Below are 17,961 nucleotides of genomic sequence, written 5' to 3'. Positions count from 1 at the left end.
ATAACGATTTTACATTTAGAATCTGGAAGATTATACAGTCTTTTAAAAAGGTGCTTTCAGTATTGTGGATATGGAATATTGCCAAGATACGTTTTAAAGTGAATGAAGCAGAAGAGGATGTATGGCTGCTACTCTCTGTGTAGAAGCAAAAAGCAGATGTGAACACACACAGGCATTTGCATGTGTTTTCCAGAAGAACAATGTAAAAGTGCTTTCCTCCGTGCACTCCCATACGGCACTGGTGGGAGACTCAGTTGGTACAATCCCCATGGAAAGCAACTTGGCAATACCCATCAAAATTATACACAGCCACTCCTGGACCCAACTATTCCACTTTGGGGAATTTACCCTACAGATGGCTCTGCAGGTGCAAGATGATGAAGGTGTAAGATGATGCACTGCAGCACTGTTCGCCACAGTCAGAGACTAGAAATGAATCAGATGTCCATCAGCAGGAATAGGGGTGGCACATAAATGCAATGGAATACTACACAGCTGGACAGAGTGAATAGTGAGGCTCTTCATGTACTGATATGGAAAGATCTTGGAGATACATCACCAAGCGAAAACAGCAGGGCGCAAAATAGTATGTGTTACAGGTTACTTTTGCGTAAAGGGAGACAAATCCAGAGTTACATTTGCAGTAAGTTTACCTAATGCAAGTCTTGGAAAGGATATAGAGGACACTAAGTTGGAGGACAGTGGGAACTGAGCAGATGAGGATAGATTAGGAGGGAGCTTTCTGACTGTGTAACTTCTTATACCTTCTGCCTTTGGATCATGTGACTGCACTGCTTTCCACTGCAGGTGAAGGGGTCAGAGAACAACTTCACTTTTCACCCTCCCATCTAATTTAATTTTTTTCTTTACTATCAGCAAGTGTTTATTTTATCAGATCAATACATACACAAACACGTATGTCCCTAATTACATACAAGGGAGCATATGGAGGCAGCAGAGCACGACAAAGGGGCACGGCAGGGCTTAGGTGTGGCTGAGCAGGACATGGCCAGGGCCTCTCAATCAAAACCACCACCCACTGGCTGATACAGCAACGGGAAAGCAACAGGCTTTGATGACTGAGGACCTGAGAGGCAAAGAAACCTGCCCAGGATCACACAGCAGGCAAGCTGCTTCTCCCCACTGCCCTGCCACAGCCCAGCCCCCGAGGGCTTCCCTCCCTTGCGGTGGCCCAGGGTAGGGTGGGGGTGCTGACCTTGTGGACACTCTGGGGGTTTTCCAACCAGGCGAAGTACATCTCCTCCATGTAACTGGAGCCGCCTCCACCTTTGCTGCTTGGGAAGGTGGCCGGTGGCCCGGAGGACCTGCTGCGCCAGCCAAACACCGGGACGTCATGTGCAGCCAGGAGCCTCGCAGCCTGTACCCCAAGACGGGACGGCAGCAGCCTCAGCTGACTCATTCTGGACGCAGGCAATGAAGGAGAGGCATAAATGGCAGGACCAAGACAGGAAGAGGCTCTACCAAGCCACTGTCCGCTCATCAGCACTTGTCATTCCCACTGGGCAGATGGTGCCCACTGGGCAGATGGTGCTGGGCTAGGCAGTGATGAGACTGGGAATGTGACACTCTCCCAGCCCCCTGGGCTTACTGTCTGGTGGAAGCCCCCAGCTCAGTAAACTCTATCAATAGATATCAAACAGCCCTGAGCCCCAGCCCTGCTGTGCCACACTCATCCCAGACCACACTCCTTCCCTGATAGTCCCCAAAGCCTGTGCAGAGACATGAACTCCCCAGGCCCTGCCTCAGGGAGCACCCACCTAGGTCCTGGAGCCCACTCGGAGAGCCACAGGGCAGGTGCAGGGAGTACCACCAAGAAGGAGTGGGTCTCAGGCCCACCACCCTAGAACCAGGGCAGGCAGTCCTCCAGGGGTCAGGTGTGTCGTGCATGGTCAGGGAAAAGCAGGGGCAAAAGCATCCAGTGAGCACAGGTGTCGGGGGTGATAGAGGCACACTATCTCAGGAGGGCTGTGGCTCTAGTCATTGCGACCAAAAGTGACCAGTGACTCCCTGTGACTGCAATCCTGGGCCAGAGTGCCCTCTCTCCCAGGCCCAGCCAGAGGGCTGGTGACACTAGGCCCAACAATAGCCCCATTTCATTGCAGGAAGGGCTAAGGTCTGGAGGGGCAGGAAGAGTAGAATGGAAGGCAGCCCCAGGCCCAGCCCAGCGCCACTCAAGACAGCTAACAGCCCAGGCAGGTACAGACTGGAAGCCCACCCAGACCAGGGGGAACCAGGCCCTGCAGCTCATCTCACCTCACTCTGTCACCTGTGCCTTCCCAGGGAAAATATCTAAATCTTGGGCTTTCAGTGATGGGGGCTTTCTCTATTCCGCAGAGGGTAAGAGTTCTAAGAGCCTCTGCCAATCCTGGAGAACCCCCCAGATATCCCTATCCAGGCAGGTTAGGGGTTGATAGGGCCCACTGAGGTCCCAGATCACCCCATACCCCTGCCAACTCATCCTACACATGATGTGTGAAGTGGGACCTCTGTTCCCCACCCACAACTGTGAGCAGAACCCCTTCCTCTGCTCCAGCACAGCCACTGCCTGGACATAGAGCAGCTCCCCATGAATGCCAGCTAATGCCCTCCTGCCCAGACCGCCCAGCTTGTAAGCTGGGTGCAAGGACCACCTCACAAGGGGTCACCCAGGCGGGAGGAGTCCCCTACCCCTGGACAGCTCAGGCCCCAGAAAATGTGCATTCTGGGGTATAACTGGCTTCCAAGTACTGCCCAGGCCGGGCCCTGAGCCAATGCTCCTGGTCAGGTGTGCTCAGCCAACACCTGTTGCACCCTTCTGCCTCACCCCTGCCATCAGCTCAACCATGTCACCAGAAAACTCACTGGCTGGACTTTCCACAAAAGGTCAGGCCCCACCAGAGGGCAGGGCACAGCCCTCCTTCTAACTCACATGAGCCAGAGGAAAGGGGTGATGTCACCTCAATGGATGGAGGACAGGCTCCTGGGGCAACCAGCAGCAAGCCTGAACAGAGAAAATTTTCAAAACAAAAAATATTCCACTGCAGGGAGGAGGGAGGTGAGCTTGGGAGCCTCTGAGTGCTCCCAAGTTTCCCTCCCCAATGCTCAGCCCCTGAGGCTTCGGGTCATGTGGCCCAGCCCACGAGCCAGTGATGCCAAGCCCTAGAGTGCGGGGCACTTGGGGCCGGCTCCTCTGGGAGCAGCACCTCTCCAAGTGCCAGGCATGAGCTCTGGGGTCAGGCAGCCAGGGTCCCAACTCCTGTTCCACCTCTGACCATCCTAGAGGCCTGGGCAAAGAGAAGGTCGTGCCAGCCCAGCTGGCCACTGAGCCCAGGAGCTCCTGAAGCATCAGGGAGAATCTTCTAGAGCATCAAAAAGAATCCACAACCCAGGACGCTTTATCATCCCCAGTCTATGGCAAAGGAAACTAGATATCAAGACCATCGTCATGGGAATAAACATAATAGGCACCGTCAGGAGCACTGATTCTAGGACAGATACTGTGCTCATTTAATCCTCCCAACATCCCATGGGGTGGGCACTCATATCAGTTCCACTTTATAAACAGAGAAACTGAGGTGCAAGAGGCTAAGCTGGCTAAGCTGGTGAGTGACAGGGCTGTGTGGGGTTTCAGCGACTGTGCCCTGATCACTGCAGTCAATATGTAAGCCAGATTTCTCTTAGCGATGCAGTTCCCATCAGCTGAGCCAGAGCTGCTCCCTCTGCCAGCCCCACTCCCACCCCCACAGGGGAATGGGGCAGTTTGGGCCAGATAGGGACAAAGTCTGGCTGTGTCCAGAATGGCCCGGTGCAGGAACACTGTTTTATAAACACTAAACAGTCTGGGTTGGCCACTGGGCACTGCTGTGACCTTGACCCAGCCTGGCAGGAGGGCAGCCTGCCACCCACCCCCACCTGCATCCCAGCAGGGCATGAGGGCTCAGTATCTAGAGCCAGAGCCCAAGCCAGCCCTACTAGTTCCTGCCCATACAGTCAAGGACAGCAACAAGGAGTGAGAGTCAGGTGCCCTGTGCAACCCCCTGCCCAGTCCAGACTCCAGCAGAGTTGCCCTGGGTATCTCTTGGGGGTCTCTTCTCTGAGGACAAGGTCACACAGCATCCCCAACCCAACCTCAGAACCTCAACCCAACCCCAGAAAACTGCCGACACCATGGCCACTAAGACTCCCACATACACAACCCTGTCTGGGGTGCCCTAGTGAGGACTACTCCCTAATGCACCCATTGCAGAGATCAGTAAACAGAGGCCAGAAAGGGTTCTCCCCAGAGGGCCCTCCAAGCTGGGCAGCAGCAGAGCCTGGATTCTCTCAGCAGCAGGTCTACTCTGACCCCACTTTCTGAGAAGCGGATGAGCTTTTGCTCAGCAACAAACCGCAATTCTATTTAGATGGGGCCTGTTCCAAGACACTGGAGAGGGGCTGCTAGGGCCTGCTTGAGCCAGGTGGCCGAGGGGCGTCAAAGGGTCTCTCCAGTTCGGCGAATGCGTACTGCAGCCTGCTGTGGCCTCGGGATTACCCCGTCCCCCTCCCACATCTCCCTGGGGGCGGAAGAAGCGCTTCCCATGCAAGCAGCGACCTCAGGCCATGCCGCCCTCTCTCAGGCCTCAGTTTTCTCATCTGTAATCGGAGACCGCGGTTAAAACCGTCTATTAGGCTCCTTGGTAGTCTGAAGCTGCCTATGGGTCCCGCCAGGTGCACAGCGCTAACCCTCCCCATCCCCCGCACAGCTCTCGCAGCTCCGGGCCCTCCCCTGGCCACGGAAGGCGCGGGGCAGTCTGAAGTCCTCGGGCTGGAGAAACCCACCGCAAGCACCCGCTCCTCTGCGCAGGACCCTGGACTAGCCGGGTGGTACGCGCGCGATGGGCTGGGGGTGCCGGGGGAGGCCACGGCCAGCCAAGGTCAGAGCCAAGGTCACGGTCTGTTCCTCCTCCCTCTCCCCCCGGCGGGGGCCAGACTCAGGGCTGCGGGCAGCGGCGCCCCAGGACCCGGGAGAGAGGAGCTGTGGGGCCGGTCCCCAGGACGGCAGGAGAAGCAGCGGCGCAGGGACCGGGAGGGGGCGGGCCGCCGCGCTCACCGGGCGGGCGGGCGGGCGTGGTCCGCGCTGCAGCAAGGTCCGGAGGCTGCAGGTCAGGGGTCTGCGCGGAAGGGGTGCGCGCGCGCCGTGCCAATTACCTGGGTCACGTGACGCAGCCGCCCACGGGCGCGCGCCCCTGAGACTCCGCGCGTCGTGACGTCTCCATGGATGCCCCGCCCCGCTCCTGGCGCTGTCCACGGTGCTGGCGGCCCAGGCCCGAGGTCGCCCACGGCCGAAGGGGGGACTCCTCTCTGAGACCGCAGAACGGGGCTGAGGCCCTGAACCCCGTGTGCTCGTCCTAAAACTAGGACGAATGTACCAGACGACAAGCAGCCTTTGTGTGTAGGAGAGGATAGGTTTTGTTTTGTCGTCTGTAAAATGGGAATGCTATGAAAAGTTCCACTATCTTAGGGATGTTTTGAAAAAAAGATGAGATAATGCGTGAAAAGTGCTTACCCCAAATCTGATACACATTTTACCCATTCATCCTCCCACTGATGGTGACCCAGGCTGTCCTCACCACCCCGTGGCCACAAACAAGGCTGCAATGAACTTCTTCATACACATTCCCTTAGGATCCTGCGTGGAACTTTCTCTGGGATAGAGATCAACTTTCTAATTATTATCAGAATAGCAGATGCAATGTCCTGTTATTGTTTTAATCTGCATTTCTCTCGTTATCAACCATTTGCGTCTCCCGTTGTTTGTTAGTTTGGGGTTTTCTGTTGTATTTTTTTCAGCTTTCTGTTGGGTTTTGTTCTCATTTAAATGCAGGGATTTCTTGTATAGGAACGTAACATACCTGTGGTTCAAGTTGCCATCAAATCTCTCCTGGATTATTGCAGCAGCCTCCTAACTGGCTTCTCCGCTTCTACACTTACACTCTTGAATTTTAATCTCAAAACTACAGTATGCACTTCACAAGAATATATTCAAATACATATCATATCAAACCAATTAATATGGTTGCTTGTCGAGGGAGGAGGATGGGGAATGTGGATATGAGGTAATTAATCAATTACCCAGATCACTGCTGACAGAGTGCCACGAAGAAAGGAATACAACTAACTTCTGCACCTGAAGTCTCCCAAAAGTTCTTTACTTGGAGACAGTTAGGGATTCATGTGGTCAAGAATCTTCAGCACTTAACACAGCACTATCATGGTATTTTTCAGTGAATATTTGTTGAATGAATGACTGAGTGAGTAAATGGACACTTGACTTGGATCCTGAAGGATGAGTAAGATTTTATCTGGTGCAGAAGGGCAGGGTTCATTGGGAATTCTTCGGACACAAGCACCAAAAATGACCTGGCTAGCTTCAGCCAAAAACGAGTTGATATGAAGGTTGTATATAAGGCAACTCACAGAATCAGAGGAAAGCTGAAAATTTACTTCAGGAAGCAGGGCTGAGCCATAGAGGAACTGTCTCTTCAAGGCTCTTCTGTTTTTCAAAATTCAAATTCCGGGTGAGAGGCAGTAATGTACTTGCAGTAAAGACGGAGTAAGGTGGCCAGATTTGAGAGACTTACGGGGATCAGCTCCATGGGGTTTAGTGGTTGACCAGATATGAGGGTGGAGACATAGATAACTCACAGGTGTCTGGCTTTAGTGACTTGGGCACAGTGGAACTTCTCAGTGAGCTAGGGAAAAGGAGAAGATGCAGTTTGGGGTAATAGTGGAAAAGTTTACAAGTCAGAGTCACCGATTAAGAAAGATGGAAAGCCTGACACAGAGCAGCAGGCAGGAATGAGGCTCTTGCAAATCAAAAGCCTTCAGAGCCTTTCAGCCTTCCAGCCTAATTGGTGTTCTGCTAATTGCATTGATTAAAGCAAACATTTGGGGCAATCAACGCTCCCATGAGGGTGGCTGCCATTCTCAGAAGCCTGAGAGGATTAGTGGCAGTGGCTGTAGGCTTTGCAGAGATCTTCAGAAACAGACACCTTTCTTTTTTTCCCATGCCTGTGGCATGTGTGTGTGTGTGTATGTGTGTGTGTCAGAACATGGAAGTTTTTATTTATTCTAGTTGTACAGAACTTAAATGATACAGAAGGATACAGAACAAAATGTGAAAAGCCCCCTTCCACCTGCCCCAACCTCACCTCTTTTTTTTCCTTCCAGAGGTAACTACTGGCCAGTTTGGCAAACATTTTTACAAAATTGTTTATGTATTTATATCCATATGCTTCTACAAACATATACATAAAAACATGAAATGGATCACACTAGAATATAGTTCCATGACTTGTTTCTTTTTTTCCCTTTTCTTGAAGATTTTTATTTAAACTCAGTATGTGTAGGACCACCTCATTCTTTTTCATGGGTATGTTGTATTCATTATAGGGATGTATGGTGACTGTATGTCACTTCTCTCCCATTGAATGAACATTTCCATTTCTTTTGACATTTACAGAAAAAAAAGGAGAAAAGAGTCCTCCTATATATTCCCTTTAGTACATGCAAAACTACTATGGTAACATTGATTTCTCTTTCTTTCTTTCTTTCTTTCTTTTTTCTTTTTTTTTTTTTTTCCTCAAGATGGAGTCTTGCTCTGTTACCAAGGCTAGAGTGCAGTGGCTGGATCTCAGCTCACTGCAACCTCCACCTCCCAGGTTCAAGCAATTCTTCTGCCTCAGCCTCCTGAGTAGCTGGGATTATAGGCTCCCACCACCATGCCTGGCTAATTTTTTTATTTTTAGTAGAGATGGAGTTTCATCATGTTGGCCAGGCTGGTCTTGAACTCCTGACCTCATCATCCCCCACCTTGGCCTCCCAAGTGCTGGGATTATGGGAGTGAGCCACCATGCCCAGCCTGATTTCTAAATTAAGTTTAACAATGGGTCAAAAGATATATATTCTTTGGAGTTTAATATGTATAATAAATACCTAGTAAGACCATTCCACTGAATACTTCCTCATTAGTGTTTTTGAGTTCCCACTCCCTTACATCCTTGCCAAGATTTATTATCAGTTTTCTTTCATTTATGCCAGTCTGATAGGTGAAAAATCACATTTTGTTTTAGTTAGCATAAAACTGATAAGCGAGTTTGAAAATCTCTCTTTTTTTGAGGTGGAGTCTCGCTCTGTCACCTAGGCTGGAATGCAATGGCGTGATCTTGGCTCACTGCAAACTCTGCCTCCTGGATTCAAGCTATTCTCCTGCCTCAGCTTTCCAAGTAGCTGGGACTATAGGCACACACCACCATGCCCAGCTAATTTTTGTATTTTTAGTAAAGACAGGGTTTCATCATGTTGACTAGGCTGGTCTTGAACTCCTGACCTCAAGTGATCTGCCCGCCTTGGCCTCCCAAAGTGCTGGGATTATAGGCATGAACCACTGCACCCGGCCTGAAAATCTTTTTATATGTTTTTATATGTTTCTTTTTATATGTTTCTTATTTTGTATTCTTTTTCTACAAATTTCCTATTGATAGACTTTGCTCATTCTTCTATCAGGTTGTTTATATTTTGCTTGAATTCACATAAACTCTGTACATATTCTGAATAAGAATATTTTGTAGGTTGTAAATGTTGCAACATTTCTCCCAGTCTGTCACTTGTCTTAACTTTGTTTATAGATGCTTTGGCCACATTTTCATAGCTTTGATTACAGTATATTATTATAATTTTTCTTTTATAGTCTTACTTATTGTTGTTAATCTCTTACTATGCCTAATTTATAAATTAAACTTTATCATAGGTATGGGCCAGGCATGGTGGCTCACACCTGTAATCCCAGCACTTTGGGAGGCCAAAGCAAGTGGATCACCTTAGGTCAGGAGTTTGAGACCAGCCTGGCCAACATAGTGAAACCCCATCTCTACTAAATATACAAAAAATTAGCCGGGTGTGGTGGTGGGTGCCTACAATCCCAGTTACTCAGGAGGCTGAGGCAGGAGAATCACTTGAACCCAGGAGGTGGAGGTTGCAGTGAGCTGAAAGAGTGTCACTGCATTTCAGCCTGGGCAACAGAGTGAGACTCCATCTCAAAAAAAGAAAAAAAAAAAGAAAAAGAAAAAAAATTATCATAGGTATGTATAGGAAAAAACAGGGTATATATAGGGTTTGATACTATGTGAGGATTTGGGCATCCATGGGGGCCTTGGAACGTATCTCCCCAGGATAAGGACAAACTACTATATAAAACATTTCTATCACCACAAGGATCCCTCAAAATGCCCTTCTATAGCCACACCTATTTCCCTCCCACATCACCTCCTCCTTAACCCCTCCAAACCATTAATCAGTTCTCCATCTCTATAATTTTGCATTCAATAATGTTATATGTAAGTGGCATTATAGGGTAGGTAGCCTTTTAGGATTAGCTTTTTTTCATTCAGTATAGTTCTTCGGAGATTCATGCAGGTTGTTGTGTGAATCAGTCATTTGTCTCTTTTTATTGCTGAGTAGTATTCCATGGTATGGATGTACCACAGTTTGTTTAACCATTCACTCATAAAGGGCATCTGGATTGTGCTCAGATTTTGGCTATTACAAATAAACCTGCTATGGACATTTACGTTCAGATTTTTGTGTGAACATAAGTCTTCATTTCTCTGGGGTAAATGCCTTGGAGTGCAATTGCTGGGTCATATGGTAGTTGCATGTTTCATTTTTTATAAACCTTCTGCTCTTTTATAGAGTAGATGTGCCACTTCACAGTCCCATCAACAATGTGTAGGTGATACAGTTTCTCTGCATCCTCACCAGCATTTGGTGCTGTGTGTTACCCATCCTGATAGGTATGTCATGATATCTTATTGCGGTTTTAATTTGCATTTCCCTGATGGCTAATGAGCATCTTTTCATGTGTGTGTTTGTAATCTGTATATCCTCTTTGGAGAAATGTCTCTTTATGTCCTTTAGACCTTTTCTAATTGGATCGCTCTTTTTTTTTCTTACTGTTGAGTTTGAGAGCTCTTTGCATAGTCTAGATGCTAGACTTTGTCAGATACATGATTTGCAAATATTTTCTCTCGGCCTGTAGCTTGTCTGTTCATCCTCTTAGTAGGGTTGTGCATTGAGCAAAAATTTGTAATTCTGATGAAATCCAGTATATCATTTTTTCATTTTATGGCTCATGTTTTTGGTGTTTAGTCTGAGATTTTTTTTCACCTCACCCTAGATCCTGAAGATTTTCTCCTATTTTTCTAGAAGTTTTATTGTTTTACATTTTGCATTTTGGTTTAATTTTTGTATAAAAAATTTAATTTTTTATAAATTTAATTTATAAATTTATAAATTTAATTTATAAATTTAATTTATAAATTTAATTTTTGTATAAAATGTGAGATTTAGGCTGAAATTCTTTTTTTTAACCTATGGACGGTCCATTGCCCCAGTACCATTTGTTGAAAGGCTGTTCTTCCCCCATTGAATTGCTTTTGCACTTTTGTCAAAAAATCAGTTGAGCACATTTGTGCGGGTCTGTTACTGGGTTCAGCTTTATGGAGATATAATTCACACACCATACAATTCACCCGTATAAAATATATCATTCAATTCTTTTTTAAGCATATCCATAGAGTTGTGCAACCGACTGTGCAATTTTAGAACATTTCATTATCTGACAAAGAAACCTTTGAAAGGGGAATTTTACCACCTTAAGAATATCAAGTTGATCCAAGACCTGCATCATACTAAAAATCTTCTGTGGGTGCCCCGAAGTGCAGAAGGCGCCTCCTCTGATAAGCCTGTGATACAGCAGATGTTGATCCTAGGCCCGGCTGGTCAGCTTCTCCACAAGGCTGCCCTCTGACAAGCTCTGCGCTTCCACCACTGCCTCCCACAGGCCTCTTCTGCTCCCAGCCTTGGCCTTTGGGCCGCAACCTCCAGAATACCCATGGTTTTCCTCCCTGAAAGATGGAGCCCCTAGGGCAACCATCTGCTCCTGTCCTCCAGCTCCATTGCAGCCGGCCTTTCCACCAGCCCCAGTCCAGGTGGGACAGGACATGGAGACAGCAGGGACTCGAGTTTCCGTTTGGAGGCGGCAGGATTCAGAGGCAAATTCAGCCCCTTAAACCTCTGCTGCCGCCTCCCCTGCAGCAACTGAGGCCTCCCACCTCTCGGAGCGAACCCCCAAGGAGAGCACAGCCAAGATTTTGGACTTCAGGAAACAGCATCCAGGCCATCGCTTGCTCTCGGGCTGAGGGCCACGCATCCCTGCCCGTCCCCTCACAGGCGGCTGCACGCTCCGGCCCTCGCCCCAGCCCTCAGGGCCCCGGCGGGAAGCCCCTCTCTGAGCAGGCCTGGCCGGATTGTGCCCTCCTGCGGAGTCCCCAAGGGGCGGGGAGCCCGCGCCTGCCTAGCCCGGCTCTCAGGACACCTCTGTCTGCGTCTCCTTCGTCGCCACTCCGGGTTTCGACTCCGCGTGGCCAGGCACCCCGGGTGCACCACCTCTCGACCCAGGGCGAGCTCACGCCGCCGCCTGCGCGCTGAACTGGGAGCTGGGAGCAGCCGACATCGGTCTCTGAAACCCTGCGCTGGGAGGCCCTCGGCTGGGCGGGAATTCCTGGGCGCTGAATAAGTTTTCCCGGCGGTGTCTGTCCGAGCGCAGACAGAAGCCGCGCGAGGGGACGCGGGGTCGTGTCCTGGGGCGGCGGGGAGGGGCTGGGAGGGCGGGTGTGGAGGGGCCTGGGCTGCCCGCCGGCTAGGGGCGGCCACCTTGGCCGGAGATCCGACGCGCGGGGCCTCCCGGTCCGCGCTCCTCCAGGAGGCCGGATCCGCGCGGCAGTCCTGGGCTCCGCTCCTCAACCTCCTGCCGCGGCCGCGCCCCGCTGGGGAAGGTGCGAGGTGCGGCGGACGAGGACGATTCTTGACGCTGAGCCTGTGGGCCAGGCCCGCGCCCACCGCAGGAATCTCTCCCGGGAAGGCCCGGAAAGATGCCAGCGGCCCCTGAAGCAGGGAGACCCCTGCGCGTGCTCTCCTGAGGCAGATGCGTCAGGGAGGCCTTCCTGGGCGAGAGGGAAAGGATAATGGAGTGAGGGGAGTGTTGTGGACCAAGGCCTGGAGGGCGAGCAAGGGTCTGGGGTGTCTGGCGATACTGGGTGGAGGGAAAGGGGTTCTCTGTGGCCAGCATCAGGTGCTCCAGGGCAGGGCTTGGAGATAGCCAGGCCCAGCTAAGGGTCTCAAACGTTCTACCTGACGTTTCAGTCCTCAAACCGCTGTAGGGCCTCTTCAGGGTTTCAGCAGGAGACGCAGTCAGATTTTGTAGAAAAGTCATTCTGACCAGGCGCAGTGGTCACACCTGTAATCCCAGCATGCTGAGAGGCTGAGGGGGGCGGATGACTTGAGGTCAAGAATTTGAAACTAGCCTGGCCAATATGGTGAAACCCTGTCTCTACTAAAATTAAAAAATTAGCCGGGCGTGGTGGCGCGCTCCCATAATCCCAGCTACTCAGGAGGCTGAGGCAGGAGAATTGCTTGAACCTGGAAGGCGGAGGTTGCAATGAGCTGAGATCATGCCACTGCACTCCAGCCTGGACGACAGAGTGAGACACCGCCTCAAAAAAAAAAAAAAAAAAAAAAAAAAAAAAAAAAAAAAGCCAGGCATGGTGGCGAGCGCCTGTAATCCCAGCTACTCTGGAGGCTGGCAGGACAATTGTTTGAATCCGCGAAGCGGAGGTTGCAGTGAGCCGAGATCTCGCCACTGCATTGCGGCCTAGGAAAGAAAGAAAGAAAGAGAGAAAAAGGGAGAAAGAAAGGAAGAAGGGGAGAGAGGGAGGGAGGAAGGGAGGAAAAAGAGAGGAAGGAGGGAGGAAAAAGAGAAAAAGGAGAAAAGAAAAAAAAGGAAATGAAGGGAGGAAGGAAGGAAAAGAAAAGTCATTCTGGAGGCTGGTGGAGAACTGGTGAGCTCCCATAAGCACCCCAGTGAAGGGAGGTTTCACCAGTGAGGCATGGGGAGGAGGGACCCGTGCAGAGCATTACAGAGGCAGGGTCAGTGGGGCTGGGACAGCTTGGCTTTGGGTAGTAAGGGAAGAAGAGTCAAGGATGTCTTATGGCCCCTGAAGGTGTGCTCCAGGTCCCCTGACTCTGTGGGGCACAGTTACCACCTCTTAGGAGGCCTCACCTTATGCAGAGTTGGGCCTTAATATTTATTTGAGGCCAAGAGAATTGTTTCCTCACTACCCTCGGAGAACTAACCTGATCTTGCTGTAGAGAGACATAAGCAGTCCCTGCCTTCACAGTAGTTTCAGAGTACAGATGACTTCTGGCAGGTGCAGGGAGCACCCTCAGCTCTGAATAGGCAGAGAAGACAGAGAGACCAAAGAATAAAACAAAAGAAAGAACACTGACATGGTTAACAAATCAGACAGAAGGTAAGGTCTCTTAACCGAGTGTCTTTTTGTTGTCTTTTTTGTTGTTGTTGAGACAGGGTCTCGCTCTGTCACCCAGGCTGGAGTGCAGTGGCATGATCACCGCTCACTGCAACTTCCACCTCCTGGGTTAAAGTGATGCTCTCACCTCAGCCTCCCAAGTAACTGGTAGGACAGGCACGTGCCACCATGCCTGGCTAATTTCTGTGTGCTTTGTAGAGACAGGGTTTCACCATGTTGCCCAGGCTGGTCTCAAACTCCTGAGCTCAAGCGATCCACCTCCCAAAGTGCTGGGATTACAGGTGTGAGCCACTGCACCTGGCCCATTAATTGAGTGTTTTTTAGAGTCCAGATTTTCTTTTCAATTGCAAAGTCAATACATGCTCATTATAAAAACACTAAAAAGCACAAAAAAATTGTAAAAGGAAAGAATATTCATATTTTCCTGTTTAAACTCAACCACCTTAGTTAAGTTTATCATTTAGTGTTTTCCTTCCAATTTTTCTTCCCTTACATGGTATTCAAACTTTTACCAAAGTTGTGGTTATACTGTCTTCACAATTTGCAGAGTCCCTTTTCACTTAAGATTATCTCAGAAGCACTCTCTCATGGGTCATGGTTACATGGCAGCTACTGCGGCAAAGCGAGAGCCTCAGAGACGCCACTGCGGTCAGCACAGCCGGAGACCTGAGCTGGGGGCTGTCTGCAGGCCCTGCACTCTCTCGATGAGTTGGAGAAGTCCCATTGTATCAGAGTAAGATGGACGGTAGCTTTGATTGTGATTGTGGTGAGCTGGAGCCACCTGATCACTAACAAAAGACACCTTCTGTTAACCAACAGCCGCCAGGGCTTCCTGTTGAAATATATAGCAACAAAGGAAGAAAAGAAGCAAAACGGAAAGAGTGCTTAACAGCACCTTAGAATGATGCTGCTCAGGACCAGTCCAACACTGAATGTATATGCACTGTGAGGAGAATGTTCATAGAAGCCTGTTGTGTGCATATTTATTCACATTTTTGTTAAATGTTAAATCGTTTAGCACAGTAATCTGAGTGCATAGTATATCATTTCATTCCGTTTGAGTTTCTTGAGTGTTTTCTTTAAGTGTCTGCAGAGTTGCTGCCCCTTTCTTGAACTATGAGTACTGCAATCTTTTTAATTCTCAATATGAGTAGAGCTTTTTGAGCTTTAAATCTAAGGGAAACTCAACAGGCCTGTTTGGCGTATGCAATGAACATCAAGAAACCATCTTGCTGTGGAAGCATAATTATTTTTTTTTCTCTCTTTTTGAAAGATCTTTCCTTTGGATGCCAGTTTTCTTCCTTGTTTACACAAGTTCAACAATTCAAAAGGAAAAGGCAATATGATCGGCAATGATTGGCCTATACATAACAACTTTGATATTGATGAAGTTCAGCTTGATCCAAGAGCTCTGTCTGATGCCACTGATGAAGAAGAAGTACAGGTTGACCCCTGAAAATATTTGGATGGAGATCGGGAAAAATATCTGGAGGATCGTGCTTTTGATACCAATTACTCTACTGAGCCTTGCTGGCAGTACCCAGATCATCATGAAAACAAATATTGCGATCTGGAGTGTAGCCATACTTGTAACTGCAAAACAAGGTCATCATCATATTTAGATAACTTAGTTTGGAGAGAGAGTGAACCATTACTATGAACCCAAGCTTATTATAGATCTTTCCAATTGGAAAGAACAAGCAAAGAAAAATCTGATAAGGCAAATCAAAATGTGAAAGGAATGGATTGGTTAAAGCCAGATTGCACTAAAGGAAGCATCACAGCAACTGGCTGGAAAAGAAAGGGAAAAGAATCATGGATTTGATTTTGATTCCTTTATTGCAGGAACTATTCAACTTAGTTCCCAACATGAGCCTACTGATGTTGTTGATAAATTAAATGACTTGAATAGCTCAGTGTCCCAACTAGAATTGAAAAGTTTGATATCAAAGTCAGTAAGCCAAGAAAAACAGGAGAAAGGAATGGCAAATCTGGCTCAGTTAGAAGCCTTGTACCAATCTTCTTGGGACAGCCAGTGTGTGAGTGGTGGGGAGGACTGTTTTCTCATCAATCAGTTTTGTGAGGTAAGGAAGGATGAACAAGTTGAGAAAGAAAACACTTACACTCATTACTTGGACAAGTTCTTTAGCAGGAAAGAAGATACTGAAATGCTAGAAACTGAGCCAGTAGAGGAAGAAGAGCTTGGGGAGAGAGGAAATGAGGAAAGGTTTCTGAACAACAGTGGGGAGTTCCTCTTTAACAAGTTTCAGTCGCGTCCGTGTGAAGAGACCACCAAACAGGCTTTGTGTGAGCAACAAGGCTGTTTATCTCACCTGGGCGCAGGCGGGCTGAGTCCGAAAAGAGAGTCAGTGAAGGGAGATGGGGTGGGTCTGTTTTATAGGTTTTGGGTAGGTAAAGGAAAACTACAGTCAAAGGGGGTTGTTCTCTGGCTGGCAGGGGTGGGGGTCACAAGGTGCTCAGTGTGGGAGCTTTTGAGCCAGGATGAGCTAGGAGAAGGAATTTCACAAGGTAATGTCATCAGTTAAGGCAGGAACAGGCCATTTTCACTTCTTTTGTGATTCTTCAGTTACTTCAGGCCATCTGGATGTATACATGCTGATCACAGAAGATATGATGGCTTAGCTTGGGCTCCGAGGCCTGACAAAAAGCAGCTCGAGTCCATAGGCATCCCGCAGTTTCACAGTCCAGTTGGGTCACCACTTAAGTCAACACAGGCCACATTAACACCTTCTGCTATGAAATCTTCCTCTCAAATTCCTCATCAAACATACAGTAGCAGTCTGAAACTTCTGAACTAAAACACTCAGCAGACATTTATCTTTGTATTCTTCATGAAATGTGTTTTGTCTTTTTTTATTACTAGTGTTTAAGTCATTTTTTACTTGAATCAGATGGTGTCATTTAGTAAGGATTTTATTAGTTCTTGGCTTTTAAAATCCAGACTTTCTTTTTCTACATGTGAGATAGTTTTTATTTTAACTGGCATGTCATTTGCTCACAAAAATAAAGACTAGAGCAAAATAATGCAATGCAGGAGAAAAGAAATGCACTAAGACAGGTAAAGAACATTCTCTCATAGAACAGTGATCTGTTTTACAGGAAACAAACCTTGCTTTGAAATTTACACAGTGAGACTACATAATTGCATGAAAATAGCTATTTTTTCTAAGACATTTTTCATTCATGAGTATTTTCAAGTTTTTCATACTGTACACATTTCTCAAAACACATGATACCAGCAGCAACTGAAAATGAATGCTGAATTTGGTACACATGTGTTATCTACCTCAAGGTAACAAGAGTATGTGGCAAAACATATACCACCATAGTGCTTCACAATATGCACTTCTATTTAGCCAGCGTTTATTGCAGTAAACTATTCTTAATAAGACTCATTCACTGTTTATAAATGTTCTGGTATGAATTCTTTATAGTGAATTGTTAATACATCGCATCTTATTTATTTTAGTATATTTTCTGTATTTAATTATTAAAATTAACTCAGTTTTTTAAACGTATTTGTAAATACACTTTTTCCATTTGGCACTATGGTTTGTTGCTTTCCTAGCTGAATCTATAATGTCGGCTTATCCTAAGCCTGTCCACATACTTAATTTACTTAAGTGTTCATTTTAAGTAACATGCTCACTGTGTATAGGAATTTGTATTTTGGAGGTGCTTGATCTATCTACAAAGAAAAATTAATTAGGAATTACTTTATTATAAAATGCTCCGAGAAGTTTAATTGTGTTTATTTAAAAAAAAGTTAGACTTGTGTACATGGAAGTAATTAAGGTACATCATTATTGTAGTTTAAAAGTTGTACATGATAAGACATTTTGTTTTTACTGTATGTTTTTACTGAATGATCTATTCCCCATCCCAAGGCAAGCATGAATAAAATTAGGTTAAATGAAAAAAAAAAAAAAAGATTATCTCAGGAGCATTTTTCCATCATATGATAAACTTGCAGGTAATTACAATATTGAGCAGGTCACTCAGTCCTGGTCTGCCAGATTTAGCTTCATTCTTGAACCCCAAATTCCAGTGAATCTACAAATATGAATGCAGATGCCACTTGGTTTCCTTTCCTTTTGCATTATAATAAAAATTAAGAAAGCTGGCTCTGACATTTATTAATCCTCTTCTTTTCTGAAAAATCTTTAGGCAATGATAAACACAGTGCCTTAGAAATACCAGCAGGATAATTAACTTCCAGTGGAAGCAGGGAGGAAGTATGGGCTGAGGTTAGTTAATAAGATTGGGAGAGCCTCCTATATTATATGAAGTGTGTGGGCTAGAGATGACGGCCTTAGGGAATAATCAATGTCATTGTTGGTTGGGTTCGATTGATTTCATAAGGAAGTACTGAGCTATTGAAACATCGGCAGATCAAGACATCACTTCATTATTTAAACTCCACCAAGAGAGTTTGCAACATGTTCTCAGTGGTTGACCTGGGAGGGGAAAGGAGACATTTGTCTGTCCTTATTCACACCATGAACCACAGCTAGAA

The 17,961-nt window shown here is 47.3% G+C and overlaps 1 protein-coding gene and 1 pseudogene across 8 annotated transcripts in view; one reads left to right on the top strand and one right to left on the bottom strand.

Moving 5' to 3' along the window:
- OGDHL (oxoglutarate dehydrogenase L) overlaps nucleotides 1–5,234 on the bottom strand; it is a 28,085-nt gene extending 22,851 nt beyond the window's left edge. The window contains exons 1-2 of one of the 8 annotated variants that reach the window (XM_055353922.2): nucleotides 5,188–5,234; nucleotides 1,217–1,421 (exon numbers count right to left, since the gene is read on the bottom strand). In XM_055353922.2, the coding sequence (XP_055209897.1) occupies nucleotides 1,217–1,420 (204 nt within the window). In that variant the 5' untranslated portion in view covers nucleotide 1,421; nucleotides 5,188–5,234. Of the gene's footprint in view, nucleotides 1–1,216 lie in introns of all 8 variants that reach the window. The other 7 variants (XM_055353920.2, XM_031015331.3, XM_031015332.3 and 4 more) reach the window with 7 other exon arrangements.
- Nucleotides 5,235–14,766: 9,532 nt separating this feature from the next.
- On the top strand, nucleotides 14,767–16,296 carry LOC101133207 (mitogen-activated protein kinase 6-like; annotated as a pseudogene).
- Nucleotides 16,297–17,961: the final 1,665 nt, after the last annotated feature.

This window comes from Gorilla gorilla, chromosome 8, assembly GCF_029281585.2.
Source record: "Gorilla gorilla gorilla isolate KB3781 chromosome 8, NHGRI_mGorGor1-v2.1_pri, whole genome shotgun sequence".
In the NCBI taxonomy this organism is placed as follows: Eukaryota; Metazoa; Chordata; class Mammalia; order Primates; family Hominidae; genus Gorilla; species Gorilla gorilla.
Note: the sequence above shows the minus strand (reverse complement) of the source record. Positions and strands in the feature narration are given on the sequence as shown.